This window comes from Bos taurus, chromosome 19 (genome assembly GCF_002263795.3).
Source record: "Bos taurus isolate L1 Dominette 01449 registration number 42190680 breed Hereford chromosome 19, ARS-UCD2.0, whole genome shotgun sequence".
Taxonomy (NCBI): Eukaryota; Metazoa; Chordata; class Mammalia; order Artiodactyla; family Bovidae; genus Bos; species Bos taurus.
In genome coordinates this window covers 36297704-36316432 of record NC_037346.1, presented here as the reverse complement: position 1 = coordinate 36316432, position 18729 = coordinate 36297704, and the positions used below count along the sequence as shown (strand labels likewise).

At 49.8% G+C, this 18729-nt stretch overlaps 2 protein-coding genes across 6 annotated transcripts; one reads left to right on the top strand and one right to left on the bottom strand.

The window, feature by feature from the left end:
* Positions 1-6704: 6704 nt before the first annotated feature.
* Positions 6705-11535, bottom strand: MRPL27 (mitochondrial ribosomal protein L27). Its single transcript, NM_001037453.2, is given in 4 exon segments — positions 6705-7101; positions 8819-8886; positions 9304-9435; positions 11469-11535. Coding segments are annotated over 4 exon segments (447 nt in total). The 5' UTR covers positions 11509-11535; the 3' UTR covers positions 6705-6894.
* A 35-nt stretch (positions 11536-11570) lies between these two features.
* Positions 11571-17940, top strand: EME1 (essential meiotic structure-specific endonuclease 1). Of its 5 annotated transcripts, NR_198889.1 has the most exons (10): positions 11571-11613; positions 13100-13899; positions 13983-14110; positions 14895-14984; positions 15076-15197; positions 15402-15528; positions 15734-15873; positions 16478-16612; positions 16838-17027; positions 17274-17940. NR_198889.1 is itself a non-coding variant. In NM_001435030.1 (9 exons), the coding sequence occupies exons 2-9, from the start codon at positions 13125-13127 to the stop codon at positions 17448-17450; spliced, it is 1725 nt and encodes a 574-aa protein (NP_001421959.1). In that variant the 5' UTR covers positions 11571-11613; positions 13100-13124; the 3' UTR covers positions 17451-17940. The 5 variants fall into 5 exon arrangements, 3 of the variants coding, with proteins under 3 accessions (NP_001421959.1, NP_001421960.1, XP_010814417.2); XR_009491478.1 differs by lacking the exon at positions 17274-17940 and having other exon boundaries at positions 15758-15873; positions 16838-16927; NM_001435030.1 differs by lacking the exon at positions 16478-16612 and having other exon boundaries at positions 15758-15873.
* Positions 17941-18729: the final 789 nt, after the last annotated feature.

Sequence of the window (18729 nt, the reverse complement as noted above, 5' to 3'; positions counted from 1 at the left end):
CAGGGTCCCAGCCAGTGCCTACGGAAGACCTGGGAAATTGCACCTTACAGATGACGGAGGGCTGTCTCCCTCACAGGCAAGAACCAGGGGCCCAGGCTGTACACCCATGTCAGCCATCCAGAACCCACAGACGGCAGGGAAGGTGGGCATAGTATTTACCACTGAAATGGCTCTGCTGGGGACCAGATGTTAGCAGGAACATGGGGAGAAGGGCTCCAGCCTCCTCACATTCTCCTCTAATTTTTTTTTTTTTAAGAAAAATGGGTGGTGGGGGATGAACTGGAAACAAAGATGTGCAATAGGGCCCAGAGCAGCCCCAGGAAGTGGGCCAAGGCTCTGGGGAGCAGAGGCCAGACAAGCCCATCTGCTGCTGCTCTGGAGGAGGCTGGGCCTGCCTCACTCTCTAGGGCCTCACCCCCCAGCTTTGGCCTGTGGTGCTCACGGCTGAGGCTCTGCGGGGCTGCAAGTGCTGTGGCAGGCTCTGAGAGCTAGAGAACAGGTGATCAGGGAAGCACTGCAGAGCTGGACTGTAATGGGTCAGCCTCTCTTGTAGCCAGGGGACCATAGAAGAGGGGGCGGGGCTGGCCCTAGGGCTTTCCAGCATACCCTGCCCCTTAATGGGAAAGACAGGGCACCAGGGCCTGCTGAGACCACTGCAGTCTCCCAGGTACCCAGAACTGCAAGCAGGGCCTGGGCTTCTGCCCTGGAGTGGTGAGCCCTCAGGAGCGACATGGGAAGAAGACTCCTCCAGGGCTCTCAGAAGAACCTGGAGCAGCATTGTGCCTGAAGCGCAGTGTGAAGCCTGAAATATGCAACAGAAGAAATATATCTCTATCTCTCTCAGCAGAGCCTCTTGTGTTTTTCCTCCTGGGTGTCAGAGAGCCAGCACTGTTGGGCCATCTTCTAAAAGTTTTGGCTGGCACTCTGGCAGAAGGTGGAGGGTCTAGTTGCCCCAGAGTGAGAACAGTTTAAAGTCCCATCCAAGAGCCAGAAGGGACCCAAGAACCCATAATCCAGATCCCTCCTTTATGAGGGGTAAACAGGCCCAGAGAGGCTCAGAGACTTCCTCATTGCCACCCAGTGAGCCACCAGGTGAGCCAGTTCAGTTCTTCAGGGTCCTGACCCAGCACTTCCTCCCTTGCTGCCAGGCCGAGGCAGAGGCTGACTCGTCACCAGGGCCCATCCCAGAAGCCTTTGCTCTGTTTCCTGCCCAGCTCAGAGTTTTGTATGGGGCAACCTCAAGAACAGAGGCAGCCAGTTCCAGCCAGGACCTGGTGGCTACCACTGCCCCCTTTAGAAGCAGGCGCAGCAGTGGCATGGATTCCTAGGTGCTGCCTTAGGACCTAGGAGGGCCATACTGGAAAGGTTGGTCCAGCCTCCCTCCTTTTCTCAAGCCCTTTCTCCCTTCCTGCATTCCTGCCATTGTTAGCCATGGCTCAGTACCAGTCCTTCACAGCTTACTTAATGTGGGGAGGAGGGTGAAGGTTTCTCAGAATCTTTAAAATCACCCTATCCAGCCATGCTGGCCCAGTCAGCTCAGCTTGGGAAACAAAGGGCTGTTTGAACCCAGGCCGCCATATGTTAAGTTTTTCAAGCTGCCAGGAGAGGGCACCACTGCCCACCAATGGCAGTGGTGGGATTTTCCGTCTGTTCAGCCGCTGCACTGACCTTGCGTGGAGTATGTCACTTAATCCTCACAACTGTCTGATGCAGGCAATGTTTAGCAGGCCAGGAAAGCTAAATGAACCCAAAGTCAAAGCTATTAGGTGGTGGCTGCAGGCTTCAGGAGGAGGCAGGAGGACTCCATGACACTCTGTCACTACATTCTCCTATGCTGCTAAGGCAGGTAAAGAGGAAGAAGGTAACAGCAAGAACTGCAAGGAAATAGTGTTTGGGTTCAAGGGCTGAGATGATTGCTTTTTTCTGGCTCCTATTCTAGTGAACATCTGAAGCTCTCATTTGGTTCTCTAAAAGGCTTTGTTATACATCAACCTTTAGCTCTTAAAAACCGTGTAATAACTAGGTGTAGAGTATCAGGTACAGGCAGCATTTAGACTCTGCTAAAGGTGCACAGGCCAGGCTGTGGCTATGCTGTCGTTGGACTAGCACAACTGTTGAAAGAGTCTTATTTTTTTGGAACTTAGGTGGGACGTGTCCTGTTTCAGCCCCTGCCACTCCTGTCCAATTACACCAAGTCCTGGTTACTCAGTCACCCACTGTGAACATTTTGAGCTTAGCTCAGTGGATAGCGATCCAAACTGAGGGTTCTGAGTTAGCCAGTCTGAGGTGGCAGCTCAACACTGGTATGGGTTCAGAGCTCCCCCTGGCAATTCTAATTTGCAGGCTGGCAGAACCAGAAGTCCCCTCACCTCCGGTGATCTGGCTGGTTTGTCTTGGCCCTTGAGTTAGAAGCAATGCGGGACCAGGAGTAGGCTTCACGACTCCTGACAGCTTCAGAGGGCCTCCCTAATCCTCTCCCCTGTCCAGGTCACTGAGGCAAGTTTGAGTGCAGCTTTGCTGACTAAACTGGCTAAAGTGTTCTCCACTCTCATCCTTCTGTAGGGATAGCTCAGCCCCAAGGCTTGAGCTTTACAAGGCTTTGAAATATTCCCCTGGTTGGACCCCTGGGGTCAAAATTAGGGTAACAACCAGGTGGAAGTGCGGTAGGGGAAGGTGGCAGGGCCCCCAGAGCTGCACAAGAATCCCTTTGGAGGGAGGGATAGAAACTGGAAAGTCTTTGCTGTTTTGTGCCTGGTTTCCAGGACAACCATGGACACTTCTATTCCATTAGAGATGGGAGCAAAGACCAAAGGACAGCCAATTGGCATCTGCAGCCCTGTTAGCTGGGCCATTGGGAAGCAGGGGGCGAGGCAGAGTAGGGCTGGGAGGGGATCCTGACTGAGAGGTGCATATATCTGGGTGAGTGGAGCTGCCTTGGCTGTCTTCTGGGGTTAGCAGAAGCCTAGCCTGTCCCTGCCAACCCCCTCTGCAGGTTGGTGAGGGACGCTCGTGGCTGCCAGGCCTGCAGAGTGGAGTGTCATCTATGGGACCCTAGGTCCTGGCATGGTACAGATCAGGGGCAGAAGCTGAGAACCTGGAAGGCTGCTCACAGATACCCTGGCTTTGAATGAAGCTGCTCCTCTGGATCAGGGGTCCTGGGTTGGGGGTTGGCCCTGTGGGGATGGTGGGTTGTGGGTGTGTGCAGGGGAAGCCTGTCTTGTGGCTGTCCTTAAGACTGTTTAAGAAAGTGCCCTTTCTTGGCACCCCTCTGCCAAGCTGCTCCCTGTGCAGAGGTCAGCATGGAGAACAGTCTCCTAGCCATAGTTGTAGCCACTGGTGAGTACCACTTGCTGTCCCAAGTCACAGAGTTGGGGCAGATGCACCCTTGGCCCCTCAGCAGAGGCCAGAAGTCCAGCCTCTTCATCTGCAGGGTCACCTAGAGCAAGCCACTTGGGAAGAATGCTGTGTACAGTTGGTATATGAACCCTGAGGTTCCTTTTCTGCTGAGTTCTAGAGGCTGGGTGCCAGGAATCTGACTTCAGACGTTTGAGCCCTCCCTCCCCTGATTGAGTTTCTAAGGGTGTCTGCCCCTGCCACAAGCTCTTTCTCCTCCCTGAGTCTGTCCTCTGTAAACTCCCTTACACTCCTTCTCCTGGGCTGAAGGAAGACAGGTATAGCTGCTCTGTCCTCCTCACAAATCTCTGCCATAGGAAATGGATGCAGCAGCAAAAAGGGAGCTGCCTGCCCCTCAGTTTCCCATGCATGTGAAGCTGATCCTAGTCCCAGCAGGTCATTCCTACCCCCACTTCTGGAGTAGAATTACAGTCTGGGGAGGTGAGATGGGTTTGTGCATGCCAGCCCCAGGCTGAACCCAATGTCTGGTGGCTCTTTGGAAGGAGTTCCATGCTGGTGTTTATCATGACCATCCTGCTAAGCGGCTGTACCCATAAGGCCCCAGCGCTGCCACATCCCCTGCTCTCATCAATTCTTCTGGAGCCCCAACCAATATGTAAACATGCCTACCCACTAACCCCTTACTTTCAGGGCCTCCCACCCCAATCACCACAAAAAGGCATCCACTCTCTGCTCAGTATGGACGGGGCCTCTGGGTCTACTCTATGGACACTGATCTTCCAGTCTGGGTTCCCTCTGGGCCAAGGAAGTAGTGTCGAAAAGGTTAACAACATCCTGGCCCGCTTACTCCCCAGACACTTTGGCAACAGGACCCTGTACTGGGAACTGCTGGTGAAAACAATGGTCTTCCCAGCTCTCCAAGCAGTTGGAGGCCCACACTCTCCCTAGCTCCCAAGGGGAAGCCCAGAGCTAACTTCTGTGGGTGGGGACTACTGTACTGTCAGCCCTCTTCCCCAGTACGGGGCACCACACGGGATGCTGGGTACAAAAAGCAAAAGAAATCTTTGGACCTGCAGCCTCCCCAGTTCCAACCCCAACCCTGAACATCAGACAGAGATGGAGAGGTGAGGACAGGTATTCTCTGACTTTCCCACAAGTGTCATCAGAGCTGGCCACCCAATTGTGAAAGAATGAGCTTGTGGCCAGAAAACAGTGGAATTTATACCTGAGTGCATTTCCAAAATGCTGAGGGTCTGGGCTTTGTGCTTTGGACTGGTGGAGGAAGAGAACAAACAAGATGGGGGAAAGGACATGGGGACAAAAAAGGTTTGGGTTCTGCTCCCTTGCTCACTGACCCTACCCTGAGCTTCACTCTGAGGCATCCTTCATGGTCCCTAGGAGTACACCTCTCCCTTTAGCACCATGGGACCGCCCCACCAAGGTCCAGGCAGTGGAAAGATGCTGAGAGGCCCAGGGGATGCAGGTGAGATAGGACCCTTGGGGCTGCCCCTTGGGAGTTGGGGGGGGGGAGCGTGTGCCACCTAGTGGCCAGAGGAAGGAGGGGAGGAAGTGTAGAGAGACTTCTTGGAGAGAAGGGTGTGTGGCACTCTGATCTTAGGTTCATCCTGGTGGAAAGGACCCAGATGGAAGCTGGAGAACAGCTGTGCAAGCCTGCCTGGCTCCCTCAGTCACAGGGCTAGCCTCAGGGTGGTGGGCTCGCAAAGCAGCTACCAGCTACCCCTATGGGAGCCAGCTTCCCTGTCCCACTATGAAGTTCAAAAGGACCAGCAGCAGCAGATGCTCCAGCTGACTGACTGCACAGTGCTTCTGGCTCTGGGCCTGCAGGGAGGTTAATGTTCAGTCCTCCCACCCTTGAGTGCCCTGGAGAACTCAGCATTTTTTCCTTATTACTTTTTAATTGTTATGTAAATGCCTAATCAGAGCCCCTGGGACAAGGAAAGATCACAGATACAGAGCCTAGGATTTGGCTAGAGGCTAGAGGCTCCACTTCACCTCTTTGGTAAAGGATGGCAGATCCTAGTCCAGGAAAGTGATTTTCCTGGGCAGGAAAATTTTCCATGGAGACAACAGCTCTAAAATTCAACTTGTCTCCAGGAAGGACCATCACTGGGGGAGAGGAGACACAGAAAGCAAAAGCCAAAGATGGAGTAGGAGTATGTGTGGGCGGGGGTGGGGGTGGGATTGTAAGGAAATGGGTAATATCTTTGCTCTACCTCTCCCAGCTGCCATCCAGCTATAAGGAGGCCCTAAGGTCATATCTGCACCACCACCCAACCAGGGCTCTGCTCAACCACCACAGGAAGCAGCCAACTGCTTGCTCAGGGAACCACTATAGGAGGGAGCAGTTCTTCCATCTTGCCCCTTCCTGCTTCAAGGTACTGGCAGGGACAGCACCAAGCCTATAGAGATGCTCCCAGCAATCTCCTCCAGCTGGGCCTTAGTACAAGACCTCAACATACCCTGGGTCACTTTTGCAGGAGGTAGGAAATCTGGGGTCATGCCCCGAGAATCAAGGTGACAAATCCAAAGCAGACCTCCAGAATTAAGACTTCTCAGCCCTCTACCCCTGAAGCTCCTGCCTTCAGGACAGAGACTAGTCCTTGGGAGGAAGCCACTAACTGTGCAAGTTCTCTCTGCGACTGCAGCCAACATGGCCTGCCTCTAACACCCAGGATGACTGTCCATCCCCACTGAGACTTCCTTCTTCACCCTTCCACTGAAGCCAAGATTTTAAAGGTCTTGGGTTGACAATGAAGGCCTGTTCTCAGCCCACTCTAGGACCAGAGTGAGTACTCCTGAAGACAGATTCTTTGCTGTAGTTTACAGTTTTCGATAAACCAAGAATCAGAAAACAATGCCAGTGTGGTGTGTCTCTGGGTGAGAAGAAAGCAGCTCATTTGTCACCCAATCTGTCTCATCCCTGGAATCGTATCCAGTGATATATCTTCCTCATCCCTGGAAGGACCCTATTATTCCAGGCCAGATGGGGCCTCTCTGCCCTGGACCCACACAGTCAGGAAGGGATGTGCCACATGGCCATTTCTGGGGCTGTTGCTGCAGTTCCCTCTGAATGTGGCTCCAGGAAAGAACACGACCACGTTGGGTTTCCCTATTGGCCCCTCCTACCCACTCTTTCCCAGCCTGACTTCTGTGGGATCCAGGAGGGGAAGGAGCCATGACACCCTCAAGTACAAGCTCTCCTCTTCCTTGTGGAAGAAGGCAAGTCCTTCCTCACGAGTCCCCTCTTCTCATTCCCGTGTACACCTGAGAACATGAATAAACAGATCAGTATGCCGCTCCATCTAGGTTTGTCCACAAATAGCAGAAACTCAACTCTAGCTAACTTTATTGTTGGCCCCAGATCAGGTCTTCCAAAGGGCTTCCACCAGTCACTTCAGAGTCTCCTGCAGTCACCATCAAGCAGACTTCTTCACTGGGAGACCTTGTCATCACTCCAACTCTTGACATCTGGTACCATCCTCTCCTGTCACCTGGGCTCCAAAGGCCTCAAACAGGAAGTCAAAGCATAGCTACCAGCTTGAAGGTGCCCTCAGGCTTGGCAGGAACCACGTGGACAAAAGTCTTGTAGAGCACAGCCCCCTCGGGCAGCCTGGTGACCAGATCCACGGCCTCCGAGTTGCTGGGACTGGGCACGTAGACCTCCTTAGTGTAGCGGACTACCCCCTCCTCCAGGGCATACAGGCATTTGTTCTTTCCCAGCCCCACCTGCAACACACAGAGCAGTCAGCTGGACAGCCAGGGGGGCGCATCCCGGGGCTCTAGGATAGACTCTTCACAAAGATTCAGGCCCTGGGGCCAAAAGGGAGGGCTCAGAAAGCTCCAGCTAAGGCTCCCTTTCCCTCTGAGTTTGGTAATGATTCCCTGACAAAGGTGGGAAAAGAAAACAGCCAATCCTAGTGGTTATTCAGTCCCTAAGGGTAATGCCTGGACTTCTATCTGTACAGGTGGCCAGAAGCCACACTGGACAGATGCCCAAACCAGGCCCAGGAATAGGTCTAATCACTGCTCCTGGGAGCCTGCTTCTGGGAGGCTTAACATAACACTAGTTTGATGCAACATTTTCATCTATATGGTGAAGTTTAGGCTCAAAGCTATATAAATAATGCATATGCTAATTAAACAAAAGTAATGATAAAAGCTGATACTGCGTCATACTTACTGTGTGTAAGCACTATTCCAAGCACTATTATACACATTAACTCACTTAATTCTCACCTTGTGAAGTAGGTACTATGTCTAAACCTGATTTTCAGGTGAGAAATATGAGTGAAAAGATTAAAATAAACTGTTTATTAAATATATACATATTATTAACTATACATATCTTAGCTTTTTTCATTTATCGAACTTGAGATTAGATGTGTGGCAAGTTTTATCCAGGCAGTCCTGCATTATTCAGTACCTCTCAAATTAAAAGAACAGACTCTGGTTCAAATCCCAGAACTACTACTTACTACTGTGTGATCTGAGCAAGTTAATTTACTTCACTGTGTCTCACTTTTTTCAACTGCAAAATATGGATAAATATTAACTACTTCATAGGGTCATCTTGAGAATTAAATTAATAATCAGAAAGAGCTTAAAATACTGCCCAGGTAAAAACATATTAGTTTTTATTACTGTTGTCATTATTTTAGTAGAACTAAAATGAACATCGCCACATACTGAATGTCTCGAGTTCTTAAAAAAAAAGTTACTACACATACAGTCAATTCACATACAAATTAGCATTTTTGAAATGATTATAGGTTACTATCAGTCTTCCTGTGTCTACTCAAATTGCCAAAAAAGAGGTAAGAAGGGAGGAGGAAATAGATTACAGAGGAAACTAAACTAACATTTTAAACAATGTAAAGAATAGAGCATAGATCTGTGTTAAAGAACTTTCCTACCTCAGCAAGTGATACTAACTTGCTGATGCTGAAATTCCTGCCTGGTATGGACCTAATTTCTGGCCCATATACTGAATCCTATTTTATTAAATTCAGGTTATCTTTCGGGCACCTAATAACAACTTTATGCAAAGGAGGAATTCTTAAAAATAAGAAAAAATGAATGAACTGAAATTAGTTTCTCAAGATTAAAAAAACACCTTCAATCACTAGAAATCTCCTCTTCCAAGAAATGGGGGTTAGGCAAAAAAGTGACCTGTGAGTCAACAGACCTGGTTCAAATCCCACCTCTGTCACTACCCTACCACCCCCTTTCTAAATTTTTGGCATCCCACCTATAAAATACAGATGATTCCTACCTACCGTCAGGATGGGCGTAAAGATGAAATAAGATAATGCAGGACCAGGAATCAGCATAATGCTTGGCATTTGGTATGCACCCAACAGATGCGACTGTTATAATTACTGTGCTCAGGAGCACGGAGAGGTGAAGAAAAAGTGGGGGTGGAGGGAAGCACAAAGCAACTTACATGGGCACCTGGGTGCCAGCGGAAGTGGCGCTGAGTCGCAAGGATGTTGCCAGCATGAACATAGTGACCTAGAAGAGAAGTCCACAAGTGCGTTGCCTCTGGGTGCCAACAATGAGGCAGACAGCAAGCTGCTAAGAAAACACAGTAGCCCCCACTTTTCCTGGCCCAAATGCTGCATACCAACCTCTAGACCCAGCCCTGGAAAGGACCGACTCCCAGAGGGTCTGACACAAGCAGCCCGCAACCCCTCCCTGGGAACCTCCACTCTAGTCACACGGCCAAGGTTCCCACCCATTTGCTCTTCCTCAGCCCCTCCACCTTGCTTCAGGTCTTATCTGCTTCTTTAATTTGGAACTACATGTTCTGGTAAGCAACATGGAGAGTACAGGGCCAGGCACTTGTGTGGTTTGCCTGCTCTTCAGAGGAACATCAGGGCAGCAAGGGAGGTTGCTAAGTGGGAAGGGGAAGGCAGGCCCCACCCTTACCCTCCATTTTCCTGATGCCAAAGCGTTTGCCTGGAGACTTGCCACCGAGGTTCTTGGAGCTGCCACCTGTCTTCTTGGATGCATATCTGACAGCAAGAGCTGCAGCCTGAGGAGGGCTCAGCAGGGCTGTAACTGCACAGAGAACAGAAATGCTGCTCAAACAGAGAGGCTTCCCAGGAGATTCTCGTTCTTTGCCTCAGTGGGCCATTTGCTAAGCTGAGAGGCGGCAGGGGGCATTTTCAGGGGAAGTGAAGATGTGTGAGCAGAAATGCCACTGGACTGTGTGGGGCTTCAGGCAATGTCTGAAGTCCTTGTATTGCCCACAGTGTAAGCGCTACATGAGTTGTGTGTGTGGCCTAGGGTTTGGGGGAGGGAGTAAAATATTAATGGAAAAAAAAAATACTGTGTGTCCTGGGTTTTGACACATGCAGTCCTACTGAGGAGAAACAAAACCACAGAAACAGAAGCCAGCAAGAGGACACCACAGAGCTCCCTGTTTCAGTCTCACTCACCATTACGCCCTCAAGATTCCATGCACTGTGGAGGGGCCAGACCACAGAGCCCAACAAAAGAACACCCAGAGAGAGGCTCCTGCTTTGACCTCACCCACCACTTTCTTAGCCATCCACCCATCCATACCACACCAGATACTTGTAAACAAAAAGGGCAGCCTCTCTGAGGGTGGCTCCCACAGGCTCCTGTGCAGTTCAGAAGGCTGGTCCCTTTGTTTGGCAAGCCTATTAAGCATAGGGAAGACTGACTGATAACCATGCCCTTGTTAATCTGACCTCTCCATACTCATTCCAACGTGCTCAATGGTATTTATTTTAAAAAGGAAAGTGAACTAAAATTCATGCTGACCAGGATGGAAACCCTGTGCTAGGGACAAGCCCTTGCCAGGACAAGCCCAGGATTGGTAATCCTTGCATTCAGGTCTTCAGATACAGCTGTGTTAATCAGGGTCATGCGAGAGTCTTTAGAGAAGCCCTGTGTGACCCTGGAGCCTGTCGGTTCATAGTTTCTAAAACCTAGGTTTCTGAAGTTTTAATTAGAACAGAGACTAGCTGGGGCAAAAGACCAGAGATAAAGACTTAGAGCGACATCATATTAAACGCCCAGCATCAGGACCTACCTACCTTTAAACACCTATACATCTGTTCACTCGCTAAAGTTAAGAAACTGGATTTTGGCTTTACCTACCTTATCTCATTCACAAATCTTTCCCCTTCACCCTATACCCCATCCTCCTCAAAGAAAATGATGCTATCACCTACACAGCTGGTCAGGCAGAAGTCAAAGAGTCATTGTAGATTCCTTCCCTTCACTAACCTCAGGTACGGAGGGAGTCCATCAGCAAGCTCTGGATTCTATCTCCAAAACAGATCTCAAACTCACCCATTTCCCTCCCAGTTCACTGACACCAACATCCTGACTAAACCATCTTTCATCAGGTCTGCTGTTACTGTTTCCCATCTGGCTTCCTCATTTCTATTCCTACTCCTTTTAAGCTCGTAGAGGAGCAAGAGCTTCCTTCTCAAAATGGAAAATTGGGTCAAATCATTCTCTAGCCCCTCACTCTCTTGCAAAACTAGGCTTCCTACCATCCTTAAGGTCTTAACTTGTATGTTACCTCCTCAGAGGGCTTCCCTGACTACCCAACCTAAAAGAAAAGACACAAATTTTCCCCTCTAGGTCACAGCACCTGTAATGATTCACAGTTTTATTTATGTGCTTATTTACTGGCTTATCTATTACAAGTAACTCTCCTGGGGCTAGAGACTGACTTCATCTTCTCTACTGAGAGCTTCAACACCTATCAGCGTCCGGCACAAATGCAGACCTCAGTCTACTGAACGAATGGATTAACTTTTTGAGCGCCTATGTACCAACGATAGCAACCTATTTTTGTAGATGAAGGGATCCAAAGAAACCCAGAAGAGGCGACAAATAACAGCAAGGGAAACTGTAAGAGCAAGCGAGTCCAGGTAAGGTCACGTGCTCCACGCCCCAGATGTCACGTGATCAACGACTGCCCCGCACATTTCCCCCAGTCTCCTTCTTCCCCCAGGCTCCTCCACGGGGTACTGCTTCCACCCTCAGGCTCCCTGCAAGGTATCCACTGCACTTCTACCCCTCTCCCCGCAACGGCCACGGCGTCCGATTACCAGCAGTCCGGGTCCTCCACGCCAGCACCGCCAACGCCATGTTTTACGTACTCCCGCTTCCGGTGTTAGAGTTGTGCTTCCGCTACCGGGAGATCTATTTCCGGGTCCTGCGTGGCAGACGAAAGAGTGGCGCGACAAGCTACTGGTGAGCGCTCCCGGGCTGGGCTGCGGGTGGGCCGACCGTGCAGGACCTGCTTCCTGAGCTAGGGTCGGCCGGGGCTTGGTGGCCGCGGCCTTTGCCGCCGCGTGTGGACGAGCTGTCCGCCCTGTGCCTGCGGGAGAGACGTGGAGCGAGCTCAGCAGGGGCCTGCTTATCCGATACCCGCATTTTGCCAGAGTTACCGAGGCTGACGCCTCAGACGGTAAAGAAACTGCCCGTAATGCAGGAGAACCGACTTCGATCCCTGGGTTCGGAAGAGCCCCTGGAGAAGGGAATGGCACCCACTCTATTATTCTTGCCTGTAGAAGTACATGGACAGAGGAGCCTAGCAGACTACAGTTCATGGGGTCGCAAAGAGTCAGAAACGACTGACTGAGTGACTAACACTTTAACCGAGGCCTGAGCAGGGATGGGGGCCCCTCCCTAGTTGTTCAGCTTTACAGAGCACTTCCTGCGTGCCAGATACAGTACTAAGCACTAATTACTTAAAAAAAATTTTTTTTAACTTCTCACATCGTTGTAAAGTAGGTAATGTGACTATCCCCGTTTTACTGAAAAAGCATGGCCGGGACAGGTTACATGGCTCATCCTGCAGTGTTAGTGAGTATGTTCAGATTGTCTTGCGCACCACCCATTAATTGCGACCCTAGATATTTCTTAGAAGTGAAAGCATCCCCACAAAAACTAGGAGGTGAATGTTCATGGCAGCATTCGCAATGGTCAAAAGTGGAATCAAACAATGTCCACCAAATGAATGGATAGACAAAATGTGGCACATCAATGGAGTGAAGTGTTACTCAGCTATAAGCAATGAAGTCCTGACACATGCTACAACATAAATGAACCTTGAAAACATGCTAAGAAGCCAGTCACCAGAGTTCACATACTTAGGACTCCATTTCTGTGAACTATCTAGAATACGTAGTAGATTTGTAGAGACAGGAGTAGGTTTATGGTTGCCAGGGACTCGAGGGAAGGGGAAACGGACTGACTGCCTAATGGCTATGGGATTTCTCTTTGAGGTGATGAAAGTGTTCTGGAATTAGATAGTAGTGATGGTGATACAACCTTGCAAATATACTGAAAACTGCTGAATTGTGTACATGTTAAAAGGACAGAATTTTGTGGTATGTGAGTGATATCTGTTAAAAAAAGAATGACTCTTGAAATCTCCATTTTACATGCAGAGATCAGTAAAGAGGTGGTATTGGGTCTTGTTCCTACCTCATTAACGTTTTTTAATAGTAACCTCCACTTTGTTTATACCTCACAGGGATGTGAGGAGGGTTCCTGTTAGACTACAGACATAGCTGTTCTGAGTTCCAGATTGATCGTATAGGACCATGTCCTGTTTCTCTGTTTCTTCATTTCTCTGTATATCATTTTATTTCCGTAACGCTTGGCCATAGAACACAACAGCTGGACTGAATTCAGTGCTACAGTCTGCGTCTCATCTCTGTCTTCATTGCAGGGGATTACCCTGACTGCACGGACTGATGGCTGTAAACAAGTCCTCACTCTCACTGGATTCCAGTTACAGTGACTCTGAGGAGCTGCCAACGTTTGCCTTTCTGAAGAATAAACCATCTTCAATAAAGAGGAGGCAGCCTCAGGAGGATGAGAAGATTGTAGTGGTTGACATCTCAGACTCTGAGGCCTCCTGTCCATCACCAAAATTGAAAGATCCACCACCCATTCCAGAGGCCGCTGAAACTGTCATACAAACAGAGCCAGTCAGTGTGCTAAGCAGTGGAAGTGAGAATGAGGAGGAATTTATGCCCCTGGCTAAGAGGCTTATTTGTAAGTTTTTGACTCACAAACAGCAGAGCCCTGAAAAATCCAGCTCCCCATTTGAAAGAGTTTGGGATCATCAAAAAGCATCACATGACTGGCAAAAACAGCCATTTACAAAGATCCGTGATGTTCCCCTCTGTGGTACCTCAGAGAGGCATGCATCAAATAACAAGGACCCTGTGGTAGACAGTCCATGCCATCAGCTGCCAGCCTACCAGACTACCTGCTCTGTCCAGAGCAACAGCTTGACAATAACCAAAACAAATGCTGAGGTGCCCCTGCCTCAGAAGAGACGCAAGTATAGTCAGAAGGTCCAGAAGAGCAGCACACAGGGATGCCAGCAGTGGGGACGAGCAAGCCAGAAGGAGAGCACCCAGAGGCAGCAGGAAGGGAAGAAGAAGGCAGCTCTGGTGAACAGGCTGAAAGCTCAGAGGCCAGAGGAGTGCTTAAAGCACATCGTTGTGCTGCTGGATCCAGGTCCTACAGGAATCTTTCCTTCTCTTCTGCTGGGTAAACTGCTTTCTGGGTCCCGCTGACAGTCCCTTTCCCGTCTGTTGCAGTGCTCTTACAGATGGAAGGTGGGGGTCAGCTCCTCGGAGCCCTGCAGTCCATGGATTGCTCCTGTGTGATTGAGGCGCAGGCTGTGCCTTGCAGCCTCACGTGGAGGAGAAAGGCTGGGCCCTCTGAGGTAGGGGTTTTCTGACTGCTCTCTCTCCTTCTCAGAGTTACAGGATAAGTATGCTTTTATTCTAAAGACTATATCTCAGTCAAGGCCCCAGCTGGAAAGCAGATGGCACACTCAGTATAAATTTGAGGAGGGTTTAATAAAGGGCTGTCTTTCAAGGTGTGGACAGGGTGCAAGGAAACTACAGGGGAAGCACTGCGCCTCATATAATAACAGCTTTTACTCGGTTTCGCCATCTGGGGTGGTGCTGCCATTTCAGATTGGTTAATACTGCACTGTAGGATGGTGGGCTGTTACGGGACCTTGGCTTTGTTTGATTATACCTTAGTGTGGTGAAAGAGAGGTGCTCTCACAGACTGAAGTTTCCTTGGTGATTCTTATCTTTGTCACACAAAACCTATTCCTTTCCAAGAGCCACTCAGCTCATACTTCGCATTTACCCTCAAAGCCCAAATTACATATTTGTCCCTGATTCTTCAGAAGAGTTTCCTACCCTCCATCCCCCACTTCAAAATGCATAGAATATTGGCAGTTACTTCTCAGCCTATTTCATATTCACTACTTCCAAAGTGTAGTACACCAAGGTTGAACCATTGAGGACTGGGAGGGACAGAATCATGGGTTACTATTTCTTGCCACCATGATTTCACTCCAGAAGAAAAAGGATACTGCAAAATGGACTAGGCCAATGGGGATGAAGTCATTCACCCAGAAGGCCTGGGTTTCTCTCCGGTGCTGAGCACCTGCTGACCTGCCTCCCTCTTTGGGGTTCTGTGTCCTTTAACAGGATGGCGAGGAGGGCTGGGTGGAAGAGCCCATGGTTCTGGTGCTGCTCCTGGCAGAGGTGTTTATGTCCATGATCTACCACTTCAAGCAGGTGGGTACAGCCAGAGGGGTGGGTGCTGAGGCCAGGCAGAGGGCTGGCTCTAGGGAGCAGGCATTCATGCTGTTTCTGCCCCTCCATGCAGGGAAGTCTGGGCAGCACTGAGGAAGGGAAGAAAACACTTGAGAGCTTTGTGACTGACATCACAGCAAGGACAGCTGGGAAAGATCTGTCACTGGTGATTGTGGATCCAGAGAAGTGCTTCAGGTTTGGATTTGTCCTCAAGACTTAGTATTAAAGGGGGAAGCTCTTGGGCCAACAGGGGTGGATTTATTCATCCCAGATCTGGGTCTCTCTGCAAAACAGCATCCCTACTAGCCCTTTGTGACTCTCTGGTCCAGCCTTCTCACACCTCTTCTGCCTGAGCTCAGCCTGGAGCTGCTGCACTTTTGATTTCCTCCCCTGCTCCAGTGCTCCAAATCCTCTAAGAAGGAAACAGAGGGCGGCAAATAGAGAACAGGCCAAGGAAAAGAAGAAGCAGCAGAAACAACCAGAGGCCAACACAGGGGCCATGGTGACCAGGGTAGATGTGGAAGAGGTAAGAACTTCTGTTGCCTGAATCAGCGTGGGCGCCCACTCTCATCTAACCTGAGTTGCTAAAGAGTAAAATGCCTGCTGGACACTGCTTTCTGTCCTGGCACTAGGTGGGAAAGAAGGGCCAAACAGGAAGCCAAGGGACTGGGGTATAGCTGCAGTGAACAGTGAGAGAATAGTTTCAAACTGGTCTCTCCATACTCTTCCAGTCCATCGTGCTTTGGGGTTTCTAGGCACTGGTAGATCTGCAGCTGCACACAGAAGCCCAGGCTCGAATTGTGCAGAGCTGGAAAGAGCTGGCTGACTTGGCATGCGCGTTCACAAAGGCTGTGGCTGAAGCGCCCTTCAAGTGAGTGCCCCTGTCAAGTCCTGGCTCGGTTGCTGGGCCTTGTCCTTTACAATGATTCTGGTACCCAGAGAAGATGTCTCCTTCCCCTAACTCTGCTGCTAGTCTGTTGTTGCTCAAGCTTGAGGCAGATGCAGCTGACTTAACCCTGGGGATTCTTGGAAGGAGGCTTCAAGCACGGTCCCTTTAAAATGTTCTCCTTTTGCTTATATGTGTTGGGATCACCTGGTGGCTCAGATGGTAAAGAATCTGCCTGTAGTGTGGGAGACCTGGGTTGGGAAGATCCCCTGGAGAAGGGAATGGCAATCCACTCCAGTATTCTTGCCTGGAGAATTCCACGGACAGAGGTACAGTTCATGGGGCTGCAAAAGAGTCGAACACAACTGAACAACTAACACTTGAGCTTATGTGTAAGTTTATGTTCTGCAGATTCGTACTGGGTTATCAGTGGGCCAAGTTACCAGGGTTCATTTTGCAGATCAGGTCACAATCAAACAGGCTTTTGTAAAACAATTTTTTAGCCTACTTAGCTCAAGGGCTGTTCATAGTCAGAACTTAAAATTAATGAGACCTGAGAGACAATGGAGTCCTTCATTTTATACCTGAGGGAACTGAGGCCTGAAGAGACCAACTTGTCAAAGTTCTGAGCAAATTAGAAGAACCAGAACTAAACTGCCTGATACCCAGTCCCCTGTGCCTACGCCTGCGCACACTGTCTCCCCAAATGGAGCCCAACCTCAATGTAAGCAAGAATCTGGTACCTTTCTGGTAACTTCTTTTTTAATGAAAAGGATTAAATGTTGTTTTTAAGGGAATCTAGTTAGTTTTTAAGCAACTAGCATTGCTTGGGTGGAACATTGTATACACCTCTTCCAAGGTCAGTGCAAGGTTTTTAAGTTCCTAGTTAAAGGGACAAGTGCAGCAGAGAAATGCACAACTTTTAGCTCCTCAACTGTGTTGTCTGCAGGAAGCTCCGAGATCAAACTAGTTTCTCCTTCTGCCTGGAGAGTGACTGGGCTGGAGGGGCCAAGGTGGACCGCTCTGGCAGGGGGCTTGCACTGGTCTGGAGGAGACAGATTCAGCAGCTGAACCGGGTCAGTCTGGAGATGGCCAGTGCCATTGTGGACGCCTATCCGTCCCCACAGCTCCTGATCCAGGTATGCCATTCCAGGGGTCACTGTCCAGTGTGCTGTGGCCTTGGTGGACTCCCGGTTTCCATGGACAGCACTGGTGAGGGCCCAGGAGTGCCTTGTGAGTCAACAGTGTGGGTCTGAGATCAGAGTCAACACTGACCAGGGAAGGAGGACAGATTCTCATCCTCCAACACAAGCTTCCCATCCCTACTCATAGACGAAGAATGGCTGTGGGTGGAGTGGTATTAACAGGTCATTTACTACTTTCAGGCTTATAAGCGGTGTCTTTCTGAGCAAGAACGCCAGAATTTGCTCGCAGACTTACAGGTGCGCCGTGGGGAAGGCGTGACAGCCACCTTGCGCCGTGTTGGACCAGAGCTGTCCAGGCGTATCTACCTTCAGATGACAGCTTTGCAGCCAGATCTCTCCTTAGACAGTGCAGACTGAAGCCAGCCCTCAGGATGAGCTGCAGCACGACTACAGCATAGCAGTCAGGAGAACCTCCTGCGGCACAAGCCTGGGTCCTGCCCACTGCAGGCTTTCCTTGGTGTTGCTATTTGTGATGGTGTCTCTACCTGCCCACCTGGGGTGGAGGCCGAGATGCCTTCCTCTCCTAGCAGGTCGACTGCCATGTATGAACCGCCCCTGTGCTTGCCCCTGCCAGCCCTCAAAAATACAAAGAACAAAGACAGACCACTCAGACATGTATTTAATAATTGTAGAAGTCCAAAAGTACCCCAGCATCAAATCTCCAGGCCACAAGTGAGCTGTCCTCAGCTGGTGGCCTGACGAGGCTGGATGTGCTCTTGCCTTCCCCCCACCCACCGGAGCTCCCTCAGCCAGCCAAGGAATGGGGATCCAGTCACTATGCCGACTTCTGTATTCTCTTACTCATTTTATGTCCTGTGTTTAATTTTAATAAAGCATTTGTACCATTGGTTCTGGAGCTTAGAGGAAAAATTAAGGACTGTGTAGTGATTCTGAATAAGGTGTGGGCCTATGCAGCAGTTCTCCCTGAGGGAGAAAAGAATAAGTCTTTTCTTCCATTATCAGGACAGTCACAAGTGCTGTCCGTGGGCCACTAGTGCTGACAAGCTGGACCCCACTGTCTCTGAACATGACAGGTTCTCAGTCTCCCTGGGGAAAGGCAGGGAGCTTTCAATCACGAGTATTCTGTGAATGAGCACCATGACGGCCATTTCTGATGTAGTGAAAAGAGGTAAAGGAGGCCACAGAGCAAGAAAATGCTGACTCTGGCAGATAAAGGGAGTGGACAGCGCTGTCCTTATTCATGCTAGTCGTTAATATACCACTTTTTTAAACTCCATGATGTCTAGGATCAGTTCTAAACATCAAGTCTCTTATGAAGCTTCGTTTTCAGGTTGCCCATGTGGTATTCAGTCACACCAATTATGTCAGAGCTGTCACAGACAATGTGGCTTTGCAAGGATCCACCTTGTTTATTGGCAGTCAAGGGATTAATGGTCTCAAACTGATGCCAGGAGCCTGGACTGTGCCCATTTTATAGAAGCCACATAAGTTGTGGCAGGACTCTGCAAGAGTTGCCCAAGACCCTTGCGGCTATGAGATTTCTATTTATAGGTCATAAATCTGTTTCCCATGAGAGACTCTATACTCCAGCCAAGAGACACCCAATTCTGGTGTAAGTTTTGTTTACTCAGGACATTATAAAGAAGGTAAATTGATGGAACAAGAAAGATACCAG

What these genes read in the sequence shown, in the direction of transcription:
- EME1 (NM_001435030.1), top strand. Translation starts at nt 13,125, where the DNA reads ATGGCTGTAAACAAGTCCTCACTCTCACTGGATTCCAGTTACAGTGAC. An exon ending in CGTTGTGCTGCTGGATCCAG is followed by an intron (nt 13,900 to 13,982) that starts GTCCTACAGGAA and finishes CGTCTGTTGCAG; the next exon opens with TGCTCTTACAGATGGAAGGT. An exon ending in GTGGCTGAAGCGCCCTTCAA is followed by an intron (nt 15,874 to 16,837) that starts GTGAGTGCCCCT and finishes TGTTGTCTGCAG; the next exon opens with GAAGCTCCGAGATCAAACTA.